This window comes from Chiloscyllium plagiosum, unplaced genomic scaffold, assembly GCF_037043375.1.
Source record: "Chiloscyllium plagiosum isolate Xiang-an unplaced genomic scaffold, Cpla_swu_hap1 HiC_scaffold_10, whole genome shotgun sequence".
Lineage (NCBI taxonomy): Eukaryota > Metazoa > Chordata > Chondrichthyes > Orectolobiformes > Hemiscylliidae > Chiloscyllium > Chiloscyllium plagiosum.
The window spans coordinates 34713318-34732743 of NW_028270148.1; the positions used below are offsets into that span (position 1 = coordinate 34713318).

At 42.4% G+C, this 19426-nt stretch overlaps 1 protein-coding gene across 6 annotated transcripts in view; it reads left to right on the plus strand.

The window, feature by feature from the left end:
* ppm1ba (protein phosphatase, Mg2+/Mn2+ dependent, 1Ba) overlaps positions 1-19426 on the plus strand; it is a 229672-nt gene that overhangs the window by 177828 nt on the left and 32418 nt on the right. For all 6 annotated transcript variants that reach the window (XM_087991269.1, XM_087991267.1, XM_087991266.1 and 3 more), the window contains one exon: positions 10218-10335. In XM_087991269.1, coding sequence (XP_087847395.1) covers positions 10218-10335 — 118 coding nt within the window. The remainder of the gene's footprint in view (positions 1-10217; positions 10336-19426) is intronic.

Here is a 19426-nt window from a genome sequence, read left to right on the forward strand (position 1 = left end):
TTGCTCTGCTTCAGTCGTGGCTGATGAGTTTCTCTATTCCATTGGGCGTGGTAGGATCTGTACGTGTTGGATGAGTTGTATCTGAACTTTAGTGGGACCAGTCTCTCTCGAGAAGGTTTGCTTGTGCTGTTAGGGAGGGTTTAAACTAATTTGACATGGGCATGGGTTCCTCTGTGAAAACTAAAAAGGGGGAGGTGCATGATCAAAATTAGAAGAGACAGAAAGTGAATGAGGAAGGCATAGAAATCAAAGGCCAATGAAGGCACAAAAGATTTTGGCAAGATTAGATGGTATTTACTTTAAATACAAAGAATCTTACAAACCAGGCAGCTGAGTTGAGTGTGCAAATTAAAGCATGGGGGTGTGATTTCATTGCTGTGACTGAGTCAGGTTTGAGAGGGACAATATTGGCTTTTCAGTATTCCAGAGTATAAGGTCTTCAGGTGACGAAGGGAAGGAGGTAAAGGAGGAAGGGGGTGTTGCAGTATTGATTAGGAAGTGAATTACAGCATTAAGGAAGAATTACATTATTGAAGACTTCTTAAATGAAGCCATATGGATAGAACGTGAAAACCAAAAGAAGCAGTTGCATTGCTGGGAGAGTATTGTAGGCCCCCTAACAGTCAGACGTACAGTCGCAGATAAGTATGCAAATTTCAGAAGTGTAAATATAATACGGTAGTGATCGTGGGTGATTTCATCTTCCCTGACATTGAGTGATCACAATATGAAATGTTTCAAGGGAGTAGAAGTCCTTAATGCATTTATTTAAAGCCAGTATGTAAAGGTCATTCATGAGGGGACGGTCCTGGATTTAATTTTACGTAATGAAGCCAGACAAGTTGTTGAAAAATCAGTTGGAGAGCATTGTGCAGATAGTGATCATAACTTTGTTAGATTCAAGATTATTATCAAAAAGGACATGGATCGGCCTGCAATTGAAGTTTGAAACTGGAAGAAGGCTGATTTTATGGGTGGCATGGTGGCTCAGTGGCTAGCACTGCTGCCTCACAGCGCCAGAGACCTGGGTTCAATTCCCACCTCAGGTGACTGACTGACTCTGTGGAGTTTGCACATTCTCCCCTTGTCTGCGTGGGTTTCCTTCGGGTGCTCCGGTTTCTTCCCACAGTCCAAAGATGTGCAGGTCATGTGAATTGGCCATGCTAAATTGCCCGTAGTGTAGGTGAAGGAGTAAATGTAGGAGTATGGGTGGGTTGCACTTCGGCAGGTCGGTGTGGGCTTGTTGGGCCGAAGGGCCTGTTTCCATACTGTAATCGAATCTAATCTTTATTAAGATTGGCCAAAATTGACTGGGAGCATATTCTTTTAGGTAAATCTGTGTCATAGAGATGTACAGCATGGAAATAGACTCCTCTGTCCTCTAGCTATCATAAATTCACCTAGTCCCATTTACCTTTTAAATGTTGTAATTATACTAGACTCCTCCACTTCCTCTGGCAGCTCATTCCATGCACACACCACCCTCTGCGTGGAAATAGTTGCCTCTTAGGTCCCTTTTAAATCTTTCCCTTCTCACCATAAACCCATGCCTTCTCGAGTTCTGGACTCGCTCACCCCAGGGGAAAGACCTTGTCAATGACCCTAACCATTCCCCTTATGATTTTATAAACCTCTATAAGATCACCCCTCAGCCTCTTGACTCTTGAGGGAAAACAGCCCAGTCTATTCAGCCTCTCCCTCTCGCTCACACCCTCCAACCCTGGCATATCCTTCTCAATCTTTTTCTGAACCCTTTCAAGATTCACAACATCCTCCCTATAGCAAGGAGACCAGAATTGCACACAATATTCCAAAAGTGGTCTAACCAATGTCCTGGACAGCATGACCTCCCAACTCCTATAGTCAGTGGAGGAAAAGCACAGCAGTTCAGGCAGCATCCGAGGAGCAGGAAAATCGACGTTTCGGGCAAAAGCCCTTCATCAGGAATAGAGGCAGAGTGCCAGAAGGGTGGAGAGATAAATGAGAGGAGGGTGGGGGTGGGGAGAATGTAGCATAGAGTAGGAAATGACCTGGGAGTTGCAGTGGGAGAGGGACTTCCTGAGATTCTTGTAGAGAGAGGAGGAAAACTTCTTCAAGGCAGGCATCCTTGCAAGAGGATTCGCAGTAGGGTTAAAATCAAGCAGGTAAAAACAATGACTGCAGATGCTGGAAACCAGATTCTGGATTAGAGTAGTGCTGGAAAGGCACAGCAGTTCAGGCAGCATCCGAGGAGCAGGAAAATTGATGTTTCGGCCAAAAGCCCTTCATCAGGAATAGAGGCAGAGTGCCTGAAGGGTGGAGAGATAAATGAGAGGAGGGTGGGGGTGGGGAGAAAGTAGCATAGAGCAGGGTTTTTGCCCGAAACGTCGATTTTTCCTTCTCCTCGGATGCTGCCTGAACTGCTGTGCTTTTCCAGCACTACTCTAATCCAGAATCTGGTTTCCAGCATCTGCAGACATTGTTTTTACCTACTTGAAAAGCAGTGGACCCCGCACCGACCCTTGTGGCACACCGCTGGTCACAGGCTTTCTAGTCTGAAAAGCAATCTTCCACCCCCACCCTCTGTCTTCCACCTTTTGAGCCAGTTCTATCTCCAAATGGCTGATTCTCTCTGTATTCCAAGTGATCAAACCTTGCTAACTAGTCTACCATGAGGAACCTTGCTGAATGTCTTCCTGAAGTCCATATAGAGTCAGAGCTATGGGACATATTCAAGAAGGAAATACGAAGAGTACAGGGTAACATGTCCAATAAAGCTGAACAATACAGCGAACTCTCCATATCCCATGTACAGAATCAGATAAAAACAAAAAGAAAGTCTTATGGCACATTTCAAGGGCTCAAAACAGGAAAGGCTGTAAAGGCGTGTAGAGTGTTCAAAGGGAAAAGTTAAAACAAATCAAATTAGGAAAAGAAAAAGAAGGCATGAAAGATAATGGTGAAATGAAGGAACTTCTGAAGTTTGTTTACAAGTGCCTTAAGGGTAAAAGGATAACTAGGACAAGAGTAGTGTTTTGGATTAGATCACAACCCCTTTCAGAATCTATTAAGAAGATAGCTTAGACCCCAACTACTACTTATGTTTAAATGCAAGTGTAGAGCGTTGTGTTCAGGATGCAAGTTGATTGATCACACTGTCAAACTTGAAGCAAAACACACATTATTCTTACACTACAGTTAAAATACGAACAAAAGAATGAAGAAGTGGGCTAACCTGACTGTATTAGAAAACTTAACAGAATACTATATTGTTCAACAACTAAACAGTAACTGTTCTGATACTGTAACAACCCATAAATATACCTGTGGCAAGGCAAATTCAGCAAAATAGATAGTCTTGCATTCAGTTTTCTAATCCAGCAGGAAGGATCATCAAGGGAAAACTGTAATGAGTGAGCCTAATTAACTCGGGCATGTTATAGCAGGTAGAGATGTATAGCAGCTTCCAAACCCCAACAGGTACTGATAGTTGAACTAAAATCCTGGTTTTGCGGGAACCTAACCCTATCTCTTCATGTTGCTTCTATTGTTTTTAACTCCTTTTTTATGAAAAAGAAACCCCAAGACCTCACGCTATTTACTTTATCGACTTGGAACAGAATATTTTGTACTCTGTCTCGATCTCCCTTCATAAAGAAAAGGGGACAAAATACACCTTTTACAGCCATTGTAGTGACACAGTAGGGCTCACTAAAGGCGAAAGTGAGGACTGCAGATGCTGGAGATCAGAGTCAAGATTAGAGTGGTGCTGGAAAAGCACAGCAGGTCAGGCAGCATCCGATGAGCAGGAAAATCGATGTTTCGGCCAAAGGCCTGATGAAGGGCTTTTGCCCGAAACGTTGATTTTCCGGTTCCTCTGATGCTGCTTGACGAATTAAAGAGTCATGATGGTAATTTATGTGTGGAGGAGAGGACACAGGTAAGGGTTCTAAATGAATACTTTGTCAATGTTCACTCTTGAGAGGGATGGTGTGGGTATAGAAATCTGGGAGAAGGGTTGTGATGAACTTAAATTGACAAAGACATAGAGTAGGTTCTGAGCAGCCTGGCAGGCTTAAAAAGTAAATAAACCTCCAAGTATGGATAAAATATATCCCAGGCTGTTAAATGAAACAAGGGAAGAAATAGCAGGGGTGCTAGCAATTATTTCAATTCCTATGGTACTGTTATTCAAGAAGCAAGGAAGGCATACACCAGGAAGCTACAGAACAATCAGTGGTAGGAATACTATTTTAAGCACTTCTGAGAGACAGAATTAATCTGCATTTGAAAAGGCAGGGATTAATCAAAAATAGCATGGTGCAGTTAAGGGGAGGTCATGTCATAGCTTATCGAATCAGAGTTATATAGAACGAAAACAGACTCTTTGGTCCAATTTGTCCATGCTGACATATTTCCTAAACTGATCTTGTCCACTTGCCAGCACTCTGCCTGTATCCCTCTAAACCCTTTCCATTTATAGACAATAGACAATAGACAAAAGGTGCAGGAGTAGGCCATTCAGCCCTTCGAGCCTGCACCGCCATTCAATATAACCATGGCTGATCATTCCTAATCAGTATCCTGTTCCTGCCTTATCTCCATAACCCTTGATTCCACCATCTTTGAGAGCTCTATCCGACTCTTTCTTAAATGAATTCAGAGAGTGGGCCTCCACTGCCCTCTGGGGCAGAGCATTCCACACAGCCACCACTCTCTGGGTGAAGAGGTTTCTCCTGAGCTCTGTCCTAAATGGTCTACACCGTATTTTTAAGCTGTGTCCTCTGGTTCGGCACTCACCCATCAGCAGAAACATGTTTCCTACTGCCAGAGTGTCCAATCCTTTCATAATCTTATACGACTCAATCAGATCCCCTCTCAAACTTCGAAACTCAAGGGTATACAAGCCCAGTCGCTTCAGTCTTTCAGTGTAAGGTATTCCTGCCATTCCAGGAATTGACCTCGTGAATCTACGCTGCACTCCCTCAATAGCCAGAATGTCTTTTCTCAAATTTGGAGACCAGAACTGCACACAGTACTCCAGGTGTGGTCTCACCAGGGCCCTGTACAGCTGCAGAAGCACCTCTTTGCTTCTATACTCAATTCCTCTTGTTATGAAGGCCAGCATGCTATTAGCCTTCTTCACTACCTGCTGTACTGCATGCTTGCCTTCATTGACTGGTGTACAAGAACATCCGGATCTCTCTGTACTGCCCCTTTACATAAATCGATTCCATTGAGGTAGTAGTCTGCCTTCCTGTTCTTGCTGCCAAAGTGGATAACCATACATTTATCCACATTTAAACTGCATCTGCCCACTCACTTAACTTGTCCAGGTCACCCTGTAATCTCCTAACATCCTGATCACATTTCACCCTGCCACCCAGCTTTGTATCATCAGCAAATTTGCTAATGTTATTGCTGATACCATCTTCTATATCATTAACATATATTGTAAAAAGCTGCGGTCCCAGCACGGTTCCCTGCGGTACCCCACTAGTCATTGCCTGCCATTCCGAAATGGAGCCGTTTATCACTACCCTTTGTTTCCTATTAGCCAACCAATTTTCAATCCAATCTAGTACTTTGCCCCCAATACCATGCGCCCTAATTTTACTCACTAACCTCCTGTGTGGGACTTTATCAAAAGCTTTCTGAAAGTCCAGGTACACTACATCTACTGGATTTCCCTCGTCCAACTTCAGAGTTACATTCTCAAAAAATTCAAGAAGTTTAGTCAAACATGATTTCCCCTTCATAAATCCATGCTGACTCTGTCCTATCCTGTTACTACTATCCAGATGTGCAGTAATTTCATTCTTTATAATAGACTCCGGCATCTTTCCCACCACTGAGGTCAGACTAACTGGTCTATAATTTCCTGCTTTCTCTCGCCCACCTTTCTTAAAAAGTGGTATAACATTAGCCACCCTCCAATCCTCAGGAACCGACCCCGAATCTATTGAACTCTGGAAAATAATCACCAACGCATCCACGATTTCCCGAGCCACCTCCTTCAGTACCCTGGGATGCAGACCATCAGGCCCCGGAGACTTATCAACCTTCAGACCTAACAGTCTCTCCAACATCAAATCCTGGCAAATATAAATTCCCTTAAGTTCAGGTCCTTCAGCCACTGTTACCTCAGGGAGATTGCTTGTGTCTTGCCCAGTGAATACAGATCTGAAGTACCCATTTAATTCCTCTGCCATTTCTTTGTTCCTAGTAATATATTCCCCTGTATCTGTCATCAAGGGCCCAATTTTTGTCCTAACCATTTTTTTGCCTTGCACATACCTAAAAAAGCTTTTACTATCCTCCTTAATATTCATGGCCAGTTTCCCTTCGTACCTCATTTTTCCTCTGCGTATTTCCTTCTTAGTAATCCTCTGTTGCTCTTTAAAAGCTTCCCAGTCCTCAGTTTTCCCACTTATCTTAGCTATGTTATACTTTTTCTCTTTTAACTTTATATGTTTCTTTACTTCCCTCGCCAGCCACGGCCACCCATGCCTCCTCCTGGAATCTTTCTTCCTTTTAGGAATGAACTGATCCTGCAACTTCTGCATTATACACAGAAATATCCGCCGTTGTTCCTCCACGGTCATCCCTGCTAAGGTATTGCACCATTGAACTTTGGCCAGCTCCTCCCTCATAGCTCCATAGTTCCCTTTATTCAACAGAAGTACTGTCACTTCCGACTGTACCCTCTCCCTCTCAAATTGCAGATTGAAGCTTATTGTATTATGGTCACTACTTCCCAATGGCTTCTTCACTTCGAGGTCTCTGACCAATTCTGGTTTGTTACACAATACCAGATCCAGAATTGCCTTCTCCCTGGTAGGCTCCAGCACCAGCTGCTCTAAGAATCCATCTCTGAGGCACTCCACAAAGTTTCTTTCTTGAGGCCCAATATCATCCTGATTCTCCCAGTCTACCTGCATGTTAAAATCCCCCATAACAACTGTAGTGACATCTTTGCGACAGGCAAATTTCAGCTCCTGATTTAACTTGCATCTGACATCCAGACTACTGTTTGAGGGCCTGTAGATGACTTCCAAGAAGGTCTTTTTACCCTTAGTATTTCAAAGCTCTATCCACACTGACTCTACATCACCTGACTCTAGGTCCCCCCACGCAAGGGACTGAATATCGTCCCTTACCAACAAGGCCACCCCACCCCCTCTGCCCGTCAGTCTGTCCTTACGATAGCACGTGTATCCTTGTATATTCATTTCCCAGGCCCTGTCCACTTGAAGCCACGTCTCAGTTATCCCCACAATATCGTATCTGCCAATTTCCAAAAGAGCCTCAAGCTCATCCATCTTATTTCTAATGCTTCGTGCATTCATGTATAGTATTTTTAATTTGTTACTGCTCTCACCCTTCCCATCAACCCTTATTTCACTCAACCTTACAGCATGATGCCCTTCCGAGTTTTCTGCCTCAATGATTCAGTTATCTTTCTTGACTTCTCTTGTTCTAACTTTCCCTTCAATTTCCTTTTTAAACATCCAGCTTGTCCCCTCCCCCCCCCATCCAAATGCCTTTTGACTGGAACTAATGAACCCCCACATTTCATGCATGTGATTTACTTGGACTTCCAGAAGGCTTTTGACACTTTAGAGATTTGTGTGTAAAATTAAAATGCATGGGATTGTGGGTGGCGTATTGAAATAGGTGGAATACTGGTTAGCAGACAGGAAACAAAGAGGAATAAATGGATCTTTTTCTGAATGGCAGGCAGTGACTCGTGGAGTACCAAAGGGATCAGTACTCGGGTCCTATCTATTCACAGTATATATTTAAAGCTTTTGATGAGGGATCTAAATGTATTGTCCAAGCATGCAAGTGATCCAAAGATGGGTTGGCGGGTAAGATGTATGAAGGATGCAGAAATGCTTCAATGTGACAAGGATAAGTTGAGTGAGTAGGGAAAAGCAAAGCAGATGCAGTATAATATAGATAACTAAGAGGTTATCCATTTGGGTAGCAAGCAGGAAGGCAGTTTATTATCTGAATGGCAATAATTTGAGCGAAGGAATGTGCTTTGAGACCTGGCTGTACTTGTACAGAGGAACCTCGATCGGATAATTGATTATTCAGTAAATTGATTCAATGCCTTTCCTTTGGAGCTTGGAGTTTTCTGTTAAGTCCACTCCCTGTTCAGGAGACTAGGCAGCAGCACACCATGCGCGAGCTCCGTCTGCCCCCCAAACCCCGTCCAACACTGCCCCCCGCCGCCCCCAACACTGCACCCCCGTCCCCGCCTGCCCCACCCCCAACCCCATCCAACGCTGCCCCCGACCTTCCTGCCTGCCCCCCAAACCCCGCCCAACACCCCCGCCCCCGCCCTCTCCGGGGCAGCCAGACTGGACACCAATAACAAGACTGCTGCTGCTGCCTTTTGGTTGGGGGGAGGGTGAGCGGGGAGGATTGTTATTGAGTCTCCAAATAGCACGCGCACACAGCCAAATACACAACTTTTCACTGCAACCTTTTGACAGTTCCACCTTTGCCCTATACAGGACAATGTTGGAGAGATTATCTGGGGAAGGGGGGTTCGGGTACACACCTGTGTAGCACTCCAGGGAAAGTGTGTGGGGAGAGAGAGGGTGGGAGGTCAGTCATTTGGAGATGGTGCCTGGGCTCCCACCAGTCCAGGACTGTTCTTTGCAGCATTTCACTAAGCCAAGTTCAATTTTAATCACTGTAAACAAAATATGCAATCAGTGTTGGAAACACATCTGTGATGTAATGTGTCTATCAGGACCTCGAGATCTCCTTCGGATAATCCAATATTCAGATAATTGATGTTCGGATAATCGAGATTTCTCTGTGCATGAGTCACTGAAGGTAATCTTGCAGGTGCATCAGCTGGTCAAGAAGGCAAACGGTATGTTTGCCTTTGTTGCAAGAAGATTCAAATACTGGCTCTTCCTCATCAATTCTATCAGTTACATCCTCAAAGAATTCCAGTGGATTTGTCAAGAATAATTTGCCTTTCATAAGTCCATGCTGATTCTATCTGATCCTGTCACTGTTTTCCAAGTGCTAAACTATTAATTCTTGTATGATGGACTCAAACATTTGCCTTGCAGCTGATGTCGGGCTGACTGCTGTTTAATTCCTTGTTTTGTCTCTGCCTCCCTTTTCAAATAAAGCAGTTAAATTATCTACAGAGTGGAGGCTACCTAATAATCCATACTCAATAGAATCTTGGAAGATGACCACTGATACATCCACTATTTCTAGGGCTACTTCCTTAAGTCCTCTGGAATGTAGGTTATTAGGGCCTAGGCGTTTATTGGCCTTCAATTCCATTGTCTTACTGCAATTGTATAGTACCTTGGTAAAACTACACCTGTAATACTATGCACTGTTTGGGTCTTGTTATTTGCTGGACTCTTGCTATAGAAAGAATCCAGCAAAAGTTTGCCAGACTTAGGAGGAGAGGTTGAATCAGGTAGGATGATATTCAGTGGAACTCAGAAGAATGATGGGGAGGGGTGAGGAATCTCATAGGAACCTATAGAATTCTATCAGGATGATGCAGGTTAGATGCAGGAAGAAAGCTTTCAGTGACAGGGGGAGTCCAGAACTTGGGGTCACAGTTTAAGGATATGTGGTAAACTATTTAGGATGGAGATGAGAAATTTCTTCACAACAGTGTGGTGAGCCTTTGTGAATTGCCACCACAAAAAGCAGTTGAAGCCAAAATAATATGCTTCCAAGGAGTTGGATATCATCCTTGGCACGAAAGCAGTCACAGGGTGTGGGGAAATAACAGGAATAGGTTGTTTATTTTTTAGATTAGATTAGATTATATTACAGTATGGAAACAGGCCCTTCGGCCCAACAAGTCCACACCGACCCGCCGAAGCGCAACCCACCCATACCCCTACATTTACCCCTTACCTAACACTACGGGCAATTTAGCATGGCCAATTCACCTAACCTGCACATCTTTGGACCGTGGGAGAACGTGCAAACTCCACACAGTCAGTCGCCTGATCATAATGAGCGGGCTTGAAAGGCCTACACTTGCTACTTTTTCTCTGTTTCTATCTTTCAGTTGCATGTGAAAATGAAAACGACAGAGATAATTCTGGGATTACTCCATTATGTTGTATAGCCAGTTTTTTTTAATATAACTGTTCCGTTCCCTAATCCCTGTGGTGTAATATTCTTGCAATAGTTATCAATGCATAACTAATAAATCAACTTACTTGTTCTTATAGGGAAGTAGAGACAACATGAGCATTGTATTGGTCTGTTTCCCTAATGCTCCCAAGGTTTCAGAAGAGGCAGTGAGGAAAGATGCTGAACTGGATAAGTACCTGGAGTCACGTGTTGAAGGTAGGACAGTTTGGTGTATTGTGAAATGCAGTAATTTTGCTATTTTTTAAAGACAGAATTGGTCATTTAATCTCCATTTTTAATTTCATTATCCTCTGGCAGAGCACGAAATAATTATTTTAATGCTTTGGTTTTCCAAAATGTTGAATATCTCGATAATTGGAAAAATATGTCATGTCTTCTCTATTTTGACAAAATATGTATTCAGCAAAAGTAATCCCAGAAAGTATGTTCTTTAATTAAGGTTTTTGAAATAACTGGAGAAGATAATCATGGTTAGTTTACTTCTACCTTTTTGTTGTCAGAATCTGAATGCTGGTTCTATTCGTTTTCAAAAAGAACCATTCCGTCACCATGTAGTTTTTCATTTATTTTATCCTTGAATCAGTTGATTATATTGTGTTGTCAGATTTGCCACCAAGTCTTGTAAGTATGTTACCTTTGTTTAAAGTATAACAAGACACTTGTAAATCAAGAGAGAGCTCCCAGATCTTATGACCTACAGAATGTTTATTTAATAAATGGAAAAAACAGTCGCAAATTTAAATGGATAAATGTTTTGTCTACCAAGGAGCACTGGCAACAAGTCCAGTGCCACTGAAAATTGATTTCTTGCAAGACCTACAAAACCTAAGAAATAGGAGCAGGAGTTGGCTCCTTGGCTGTTGTACCTGCTTCCTCAATTAGTGAAATCATGCTTCATCCCAATACTCATGTTCCTTAATTCCCCCAGGGTTCAAAGGTCTACCAATCTCAGTCTCATATATATTCACTGGCCTGAGAACTGTAAGGATTCACAACCATCTGAGTAAAAAAGGTTTCTCCTTCCTTGGGTCAGTTCAAAATGACTGTTTGTCAATTTCTCAACCGCTATTGAATTTGTCTTCTCAACATTGAGAAGATAAAACAATAATTTTGTTCAGTCAACATTAGAGGTGTAGTGGACAGTGAAGAAGGTTACCTCCGATTACAACGGGATCTTGATCAGATGGACCAATGGGCTGAGAAGTGGCAGATGGAGTTTAATTCAGATAAATGCGAGGTGCTGCATTTTGGGAAAGCAAATCATAGCAGGACATATACACTTAATGGTAAGGTCCTAGGGAGTGTGCAGGTTCATAGCGCCTTGAAAGTGGGGTCGCAGGTAGATCGGATAGTGAAGAAGGTGTTTGGTATGCTTTCCTTTATTGGTCAGAGTATAGAGTACAGGAGTTGGGAGGTCATGTTGTGGCTGTACAGGACATTGGTTAGGCCACTGTTGGAATATTGCATGCAATTCTGGTCTCCTTCCTATCGGAAAGATGTTTTGAAACTTGAAAGGGTTCAGAAAAGATTTACAAGGATGTTGCCAGGGTTGGAGGTTTTGAGCTACAGGGAAAGTTGAATAGGCTGGGGCTTTTTTCCCTGGAGCATTGGAGGCTGAGGGGTGACCTTATAGAGGTTTACAAAATCATGAGGGGCAGGATGGGCTAAACAAGCAAAGTCTTTTCCCTGGGGAGTCCAGAACTGGAGGGGAAAGATATAAAAGAGACACAAGGGGCAACTTTTTCACATACAGGGTGGTACGTGAATGGAATGAGCTGCTAGAGGAAGTGGTGGAGGCTAGTACAATTGCAACATTTAAGAGGCATTTGGATGGCTATATGAATAAGAAGGGTGCTGGCAGGTGGGACTAGATTGGGTTGGGATCTCTGGTCAGCACGGACGGGTTGGACTGAAGGGTCTGTTTCCGTGCTGTACTTCTCTTAGATTCTCTGAACGTTTATGTTTTTAGAAATCAATCTTCTGTGGAAGCTAGTAGTCCGAAACAAGGATATACTTGATATGTCATTGGAATGAAATAAAGACTGAGCGGCCATGCTGCTTCAAGGGTCCAGGGTGTACATAACACCATACAATGTCTGCTCAGTTTTCTGTTTGAAATGTTAACCTTGAGCTAAAATGATTATTTCCCCTGTCCAAAAGCTCTCTTTTGTGAATTTTTTTTTAAGGCCTGCTTTTGTTTGGTTTTCAGGGGCTCCTTGAAAGTGATGAAGATTAAGATTTGAATTAGAAACCAAACAATTGTTGAAGCAGGAATTTTCGAACTTGTTGTTCACTTCCATTTAAAGAATGTTAAAGAAATGAAAGACTCAGTGCTGGATCACTGTAGCGGGCTTTAGTCAAAGATGTTGACACAGGAATACAATGTGTTGAAGTGGGAAGCATTTGGAAGCTTCGGGTCATTTTTCACTGGCACCATAAGTCTGTGCAAAACAGGCACCCAGCCTGTGTTTCATCTCTCTTATGTAGAGGAGACCGCATTATGAGCAGCACATAACTGTGGATGAGATTGAATGAAATGCTTCACCTGTCTCGGTACTGCTGTAGTGCTGCAACAAAGAAATGGCAGAGGAATTAAATGGGTACTTCAGATCTGTGTTCACTGGGCAAGACACAAGCAATCTCCCTGAGGTAACAGTGGCTGAAGGACCTGAACTTAAGGGAATTTATATTTGCCAGGATTTGATGTTGGAGAGACTGTTAGGTCTGAAGGTTGATAAGTCTCCGGGGCCTGATGGTCTGCATTCCAGGGTACTGAAGGAGGTGGCTCGGGAAATCGTGGATGCGTTGGTGATTATTTTCCAGAGTTCAATAGATTCGGGGTCGGTTCCTGAGGATTGGAGGGTGGCTAATGTTATACCACTTTTTAAGAAAGGTGGGCGAGAGAAAGCAGGAAATTATAGACCAGTTAGTCTGACCTCAGTGGTGGGAAAGATGCCGGAGTCTATTATAAAGGATGAAATTACTGCACATCTGGATAGTAGTAACAGGATAGGACAGAGTCAGCATGGATTTATGAAGGGGAAATCATGCTTGACTAAACTTCTTGAATTTTTTGAGGATGTAACTCTGAAGTTGGACGAGGGAAATCCAGTAGATGTAGTGTACCTGGACTTTCAGAAAGCTTTTGATAAAGTCCCACACAGGAGGTTAGTGAGTAAAATTAGGGCGCATGGTATTGGGGGCAAAGTACTAGATTGGATTGAAAATTGGTTGGCTAATAGGAAACAAAGGGTAGTGATAAACGGCTCCATTTCGGAATGGCAGGCAGTGACCAGTGGGGTACCGCAGGGATCCGTGCTTGGACCATAGCTTTTTACAATATATGTTAATGATATAGAAGATGGTATCAGCAATAACATTAGCAAATTTGCTGATGATACAAAGCTGGGTGGCAGGGTGAAAACTGATGAGGATGTTAGGAGATTACAGGGTGACCTGGACAAGTTAGGTGAGTGGGCAGATGCAGTTTAATGTGGATAAATGTATGGTTATCCACTTTGGCAGCAAGAACAGGAAGGCAGACTACTACCTCAATGGAATCAATTTATGTAAAGGGGCAGTACAGAGAGATCCGGGTGTTTTTGTACACCAGTCAATGAAGGCAAGCATGCAGGTACAGCAGGTAGTGAAGAAGGCTAATAGCATGCTGGCCTTCATAACAAGAGGAATTGAGTATAGAAGCAAAGAGGTGCTTCTGCAGCTGTACAGGACCCTGGTGAGACCACACCTGGAGTACTGTGTGCAGTTCTGGTCTCCAAATTTGAGAAAAGACATTCTGACTATTGAGGGACTGCAGCGTAGGTTCACGAGGTCAATTCCTTTGTCTATTTATCCTATCCATGTCCCTCATGATTTTATAAACCTCTAGAAGGTCACCCATCAGCCTCCACTGCTCCAGGGAAAATAGCCCTAGCCTATTCAACCTCTCCCCATAACTCAAATTCCCCAACCCTGGCAACATCCTTGTAAATCTTTTCTGAACCCTTTTAGGTTTCACAACATCTTTCCGATAGGAAGAAGATCAGAATTGCACAAAGTATTCCAACAGTGGCCTAACCAGTGTCCTGCACAGCCGCAACATGACATCCCAACTCCTGTACTCTATACTCTGACCAATAAAGGAAAGCATACCAAACGCTACCTTCACTACCCTATCTGTGACTCCTCTTTCAAGGAGCTATGAACCTGCACTCCAAGTTTTCTTTGTTCAGCAACACTCCCCAGGACCACCACCATTCTCTGTCTTCTACTTTCGAGCCAGTTCTGTATCCAAATGGCTAGTTCTTCCTGTATTCCATGATATCTAACCTTGCTAACCAGTCTCCCATGGGGGAACCTTGTCTAACGCCTTACTGAAGTCCATTTGGATCACGTCTACTGCTCTGCCCTCATCAATCCTCTGTTATTTCTTCAAAAATCTCAATCAAGTTTGTGAGACATGATTTCCCACACACAAAGCCATGTTGACCATCCCTAATCAGTCCTCGCCTTTCCAAATACATGGATATCCTGTCCATCAGTATTCTCTCCAACAACTTGCTCACCACTAGTGTCAAGCTCACTGGTCAATATTTCCCTGGCTTGTCTTTCCCACCTTTCTTAAACAGTGCCACCATGTTAGCCAACCTCCAGTCTTCTGGCATCTCACCTGTGACTATCGGTCATACAGAAATCTCAGTAAGAGGTCCAGCAATCACTACTCTAGCTTCCCAGAGTTCTAGGGTACACCTCGGGATTTATCCACTTTATGCATTTCAAGACATCCAGCACTTCCTCCTCTGTAATATGGACATTTTTCAAGAAGTTACCATCTATTTCCCTATATTCTATATCTTTCATGTCCTTTTCCACAGTAAATACTGATGCAAAATACTCATTTAGTATCTCCCCCCACCTCCTGCGGCTCCACACAAAGGCTGCCTTGCTGATGATTGAGGGGCCCTATTCTCTCCCTAGTTATCCTTTTATCCTTAATGTATTTGTAAAAACCCTTTGGATTCTCCTTAACTCTCTTTGCCAAAGCTATCTTGTGTCCCCTTTTTGCCCTCCTGATTTCCCTCTTAAGTATACTCCTACTGCCTTTATACTCTTCTAAGGATTCACTCGATCTATCCTGTCTATACCTGACATATGCTTTTTTTTAACAAAACCCTCAATTTCTTTAGTCATCCAGCATTCCCAATACCTACCAGCCTTTCCTTTCACCCTAACAAGAATATACTTTCTCTGGATCCTTGTTATCTCATTTCTGAAAGCTTCCCATTTTCCAGCTGTAACTTTACCTGTAAACATCTGCCCCCAATCAGTTTTTGAAAGTTCTTGCCTCATACCATCAAAATTGGCCTTTCTCCAATTTAGAACTTCATTTTTTAGATCTGGAATATCCTTCTTCATCACTATTTTAAAACTAATAGAATTATGGTCGCTGGCTACAAAGTACTCCCCCACTGACACCTCAGTCACCTGCCCTGCCTTATTTCCCAAGAGTAAGTCAAGTTTTGCACCTTCTCTAGTAGGTACGTCCACAAACTGAATCAGAAAATTTTCTTGTACACGCTTAACAAATTCCTCTCCATCTAAACCCTTAACACTATGGCAGTCCCAGTGTAGTTTGGAACATTAAATCTCCTACCATAACCATCCTATTATTCTTACAGATAACAGAGATCTCCTTACAAGTTTGTTTCTCAATTTCCCTCAGAATATTAGGGGATCTATAATTCAATGACACTTATTGCAGATATAAACCTCAATCTACTCACTACTGCAGACATATTATCAGACCATGCTTAAAATATCCACTTACCTGTTTGTGTTGTGACCTCTTCCAAACAGGTTCCTTCAAGATCAGTTGTGAATTTCAATGTTTGTTAATTTTTCCAGATATACTTCGATGTCCAGCGATACATGAATTCAACTGCAAAGGCAGTAACTGCACAGGTTCACTGCTGTCAGTTAGCAGTGTGGGTTTCTCTCTCGCGCTTTCTCTCGGGCAGTTTTCCCTGGAGCGTGGAGGCTGAGGGGTGACCTTACAGAGATTTATAAAATCGTGAGGGGCATGGATGAGGTAAATAGACAAGGTCTTTTTTCTAGGTTGGGACGAGTCCAAAACTAGAGGGTAAAGGTTTAACGTGAGCGGGGAGGGGCGGGAAAGATTCAAAAAGGATATGGGGTTATCTTTTTCACAGAGGGTGGAGCGTGTATGGAATGAGCTGCCGGTGGAATTGGTGGAGATATTTACAATTACAGCATTTGAAAGGCACCTGGATGGGTGTATGAATACAAATGGTTTAGAGGGATATGGGCTAAATGTTGGCAGATGGGACTCATTCAGATTGGGATGTCTGGTTGGTGTGGATAAGTTGGACCAAAGGGTCTGTTTCCTGACTGTATGACTCTATAATCAGATGAAGAGGTGTGGTTTGTGGCAATCAATAGAAAACTTTCTTGCCCATGTTTGACTTGATGTCATGTGATTTCATGGGGTCGAGAGTAATTATTGAGAACTCCCAGGGCAACACTCCTGGCTGTGTATGACTGTTCTACCACCTCAGGTGGGATAAGATATCCCAAGGGTTGGTGATGGTGGCATCTGGGACATTGTCTTCAAAATATGATTGTGAATATGACATCCTATTATTGCTTGACTAGTAATTGAGACAGCTCTGCAGATAGTCTTTGCAGAATTGATGGGGCTGAGTCTGCTGTTGTTTGGTGTCTTGATTATTCGCTGGTTGTCTGTCTGGTTTAATTCCTTTTCATTGGACTTATCAATTGGTTGGATACAATTGATGGTTTGCTAGGTCATTTCAGAGGGCTCGTCAAATCCACAGCAATTAACTTGAATGTTGAGTCACATATCAGGTAGACCATGAGGGGATGGCAAACTTTTGTTCCCTAAAGGTCATTACTGAGTTTTTATGATGGTCAGCAGTGGATTCATTTGACTAGCTTTTCATTCCATATTTATTAGTTGAGTTCAAATTTCACCATCTGCCATTAGCTTAAGTTTGCGGATTACTACTGCAGTGCCAATATCCTAACACCATCACTACCTACTTGTTTTGTAGAAATTTAACATAATCTTGTACACTGCCCTGGGTTTGATTCCAGCCTTGGGCAACTGTCTGTGTGAAGTTTGCCCAAGTTTCCCCATTTCTGTGTGGGTTTCCTATGGATGCTCTGGTTTCCTCCCACAGTCCAAAATGTGCAGGATTAGGTGGATTTGCTGTGTTATATTGCCCATAGTGGCCAGGGATGTATAAGCAAGGTGGATTAGCCATGGGAAATGCAGGGATAGGGTGGGGTGCTGGAATGCCTTTGGAGGATCAGTGTGGACTTGGTGGGACAAACAGCCTGCTTTGACATTGTAGGGATTCTGTGATTTAATGAAACATATTTCTCCATAATTCTGAAGACCACAACTGTACACAGTAATCCAGTCTGTACAAATGTAGCAGGACTTTTTTTTCCTACTCCACTTTATCCTCTTGGAATAAAGGTCAACATGCCATTCACATTCTCAATCGCATGTTGAACCTGAATATTTGCTTTGTGTTTCCTGTATGAATGCACCCAAGGTGCTCTCCACAATGCCCTATACAAGATCCATGCCTTTGAAAAAATATTTTGGCTTTCTATTCTTAAAGTCCAAGTGTACAATTGTACACTTAGCACACAATATTCAATCTGCCATTCTGCTAGTTATTTAGTTAAACAATGGATATCAGTTTGCAGCCTTTTTGTTTGTTATGGACCAGACCAAACCCCCTCAACATATTCCGAAAATAGACCAACATTTTTTCTTATTTTTAAGGTAAATGTAATTTTAATTGGTTAAATACTGAAGTTAAAACAAAACCTACTTTATTCATCCACTATAAATTTTTAAAAAATAACAAGTTGGAATAACTTTATTGGCAAACTTAACAGAATGATAGATTATTTCAATACTAAACGGTAACTGTTCCAATATCGTGACATCCCATAAACACACCCTTGGCAAAAGGCAAGTTCAGAAAACAAATTGTCTCACATGCAATTTCCAGTAGCCCAGGAGACAAAAAGGACAAAATATACCTCTGAAAGCTACAATATCGCCACATGTTTCTTCCTTAAGCTATATTGACACCCAGCTTTGTATAACCATGTGTTACTCTATCTCTCTGCATGTGAGTGAATATTAAGTATTGTCAGTAGCTGATGCTCCAGCCCGGTGTTCTTTATTGTACCCCAGCATTCATAGCTGTCAATTTGAACATGAACCTCATGCCTACTCTTGCTTTCCTGTCAGTTTCCCGATTCTGTATCCATGCTAACATTTTACACCAAGTTCTGTGAGTTGTTATTTTGCTTCTCGACTCTTGCCATCTTCTCAATGATAAGACCATTTATGCATAAAGCATAGTCAGAAATCATGAAGTCATTTCTCTGGATCTGCTGTGAGAAGAAGTAGGTGATGGGAGTGAAAAATCTTGGTCAAATATTTTCAGTGTTTTGAAGTAGTTGAAGTTCTTGATGTTAGGCAAGGAATGTTGAAGAAGATGAGCTCCAAGTGATGAAAGAACATGAAGCAGGGTTTTGGCTGAGGGAATAGGAAAAAGCGGTTCTGGAGAGGGGAGTTGCACGCTGAATTGATTAGTATTCCTGGGTTTTGCATTGCCTGACTGTACCTGAGGTTGTGGTTTGGTGAAGAGGTTTGATGAAATCAGTGCCAGAGCTATGTAGATGCCGATGAAAACCATCAGGATTGATTTTGTCTCTGGCAAAAAGCTACAGAAAAAGTTGAAGATAAATAGTAAAGGAAATCTCCTTGGATACATGAAAATCGGATATCGAGTTTCAGGAATTCAGAAAATATTAGATTGGTTTGCAACATTTAGATTAATTGCTGTCAAACTGTATGAAGTATTCAGTTACAGAAACTACCTTAAAAAGTGTTTCGCTATGAGTATTCTGAAGATTTCTCTGTTTTTTTGTCGTGTGGCCTTAAAATATTAACTTCTGTCTTTTTTGACAAGATAATTGAGCTCAGACACTTGTATTCATTTTGCAAGGGTTGAGAATATAATTTTGAGCCAGAAAAAGTATACTTGTCATCTATGTACAGTCACTTCATGTTGCTGTACATTTCCTTGCAGTTTCAGTAAAAGATAATTTACTGTTTATGACTGGTTTCTTGAATCCTGTGTGATACTGGTTCCCTTGGTTTGTTTTGAATCCTCTGAGTAAGACCATTACAAATTGTATTGCATTCTTTTCAAAG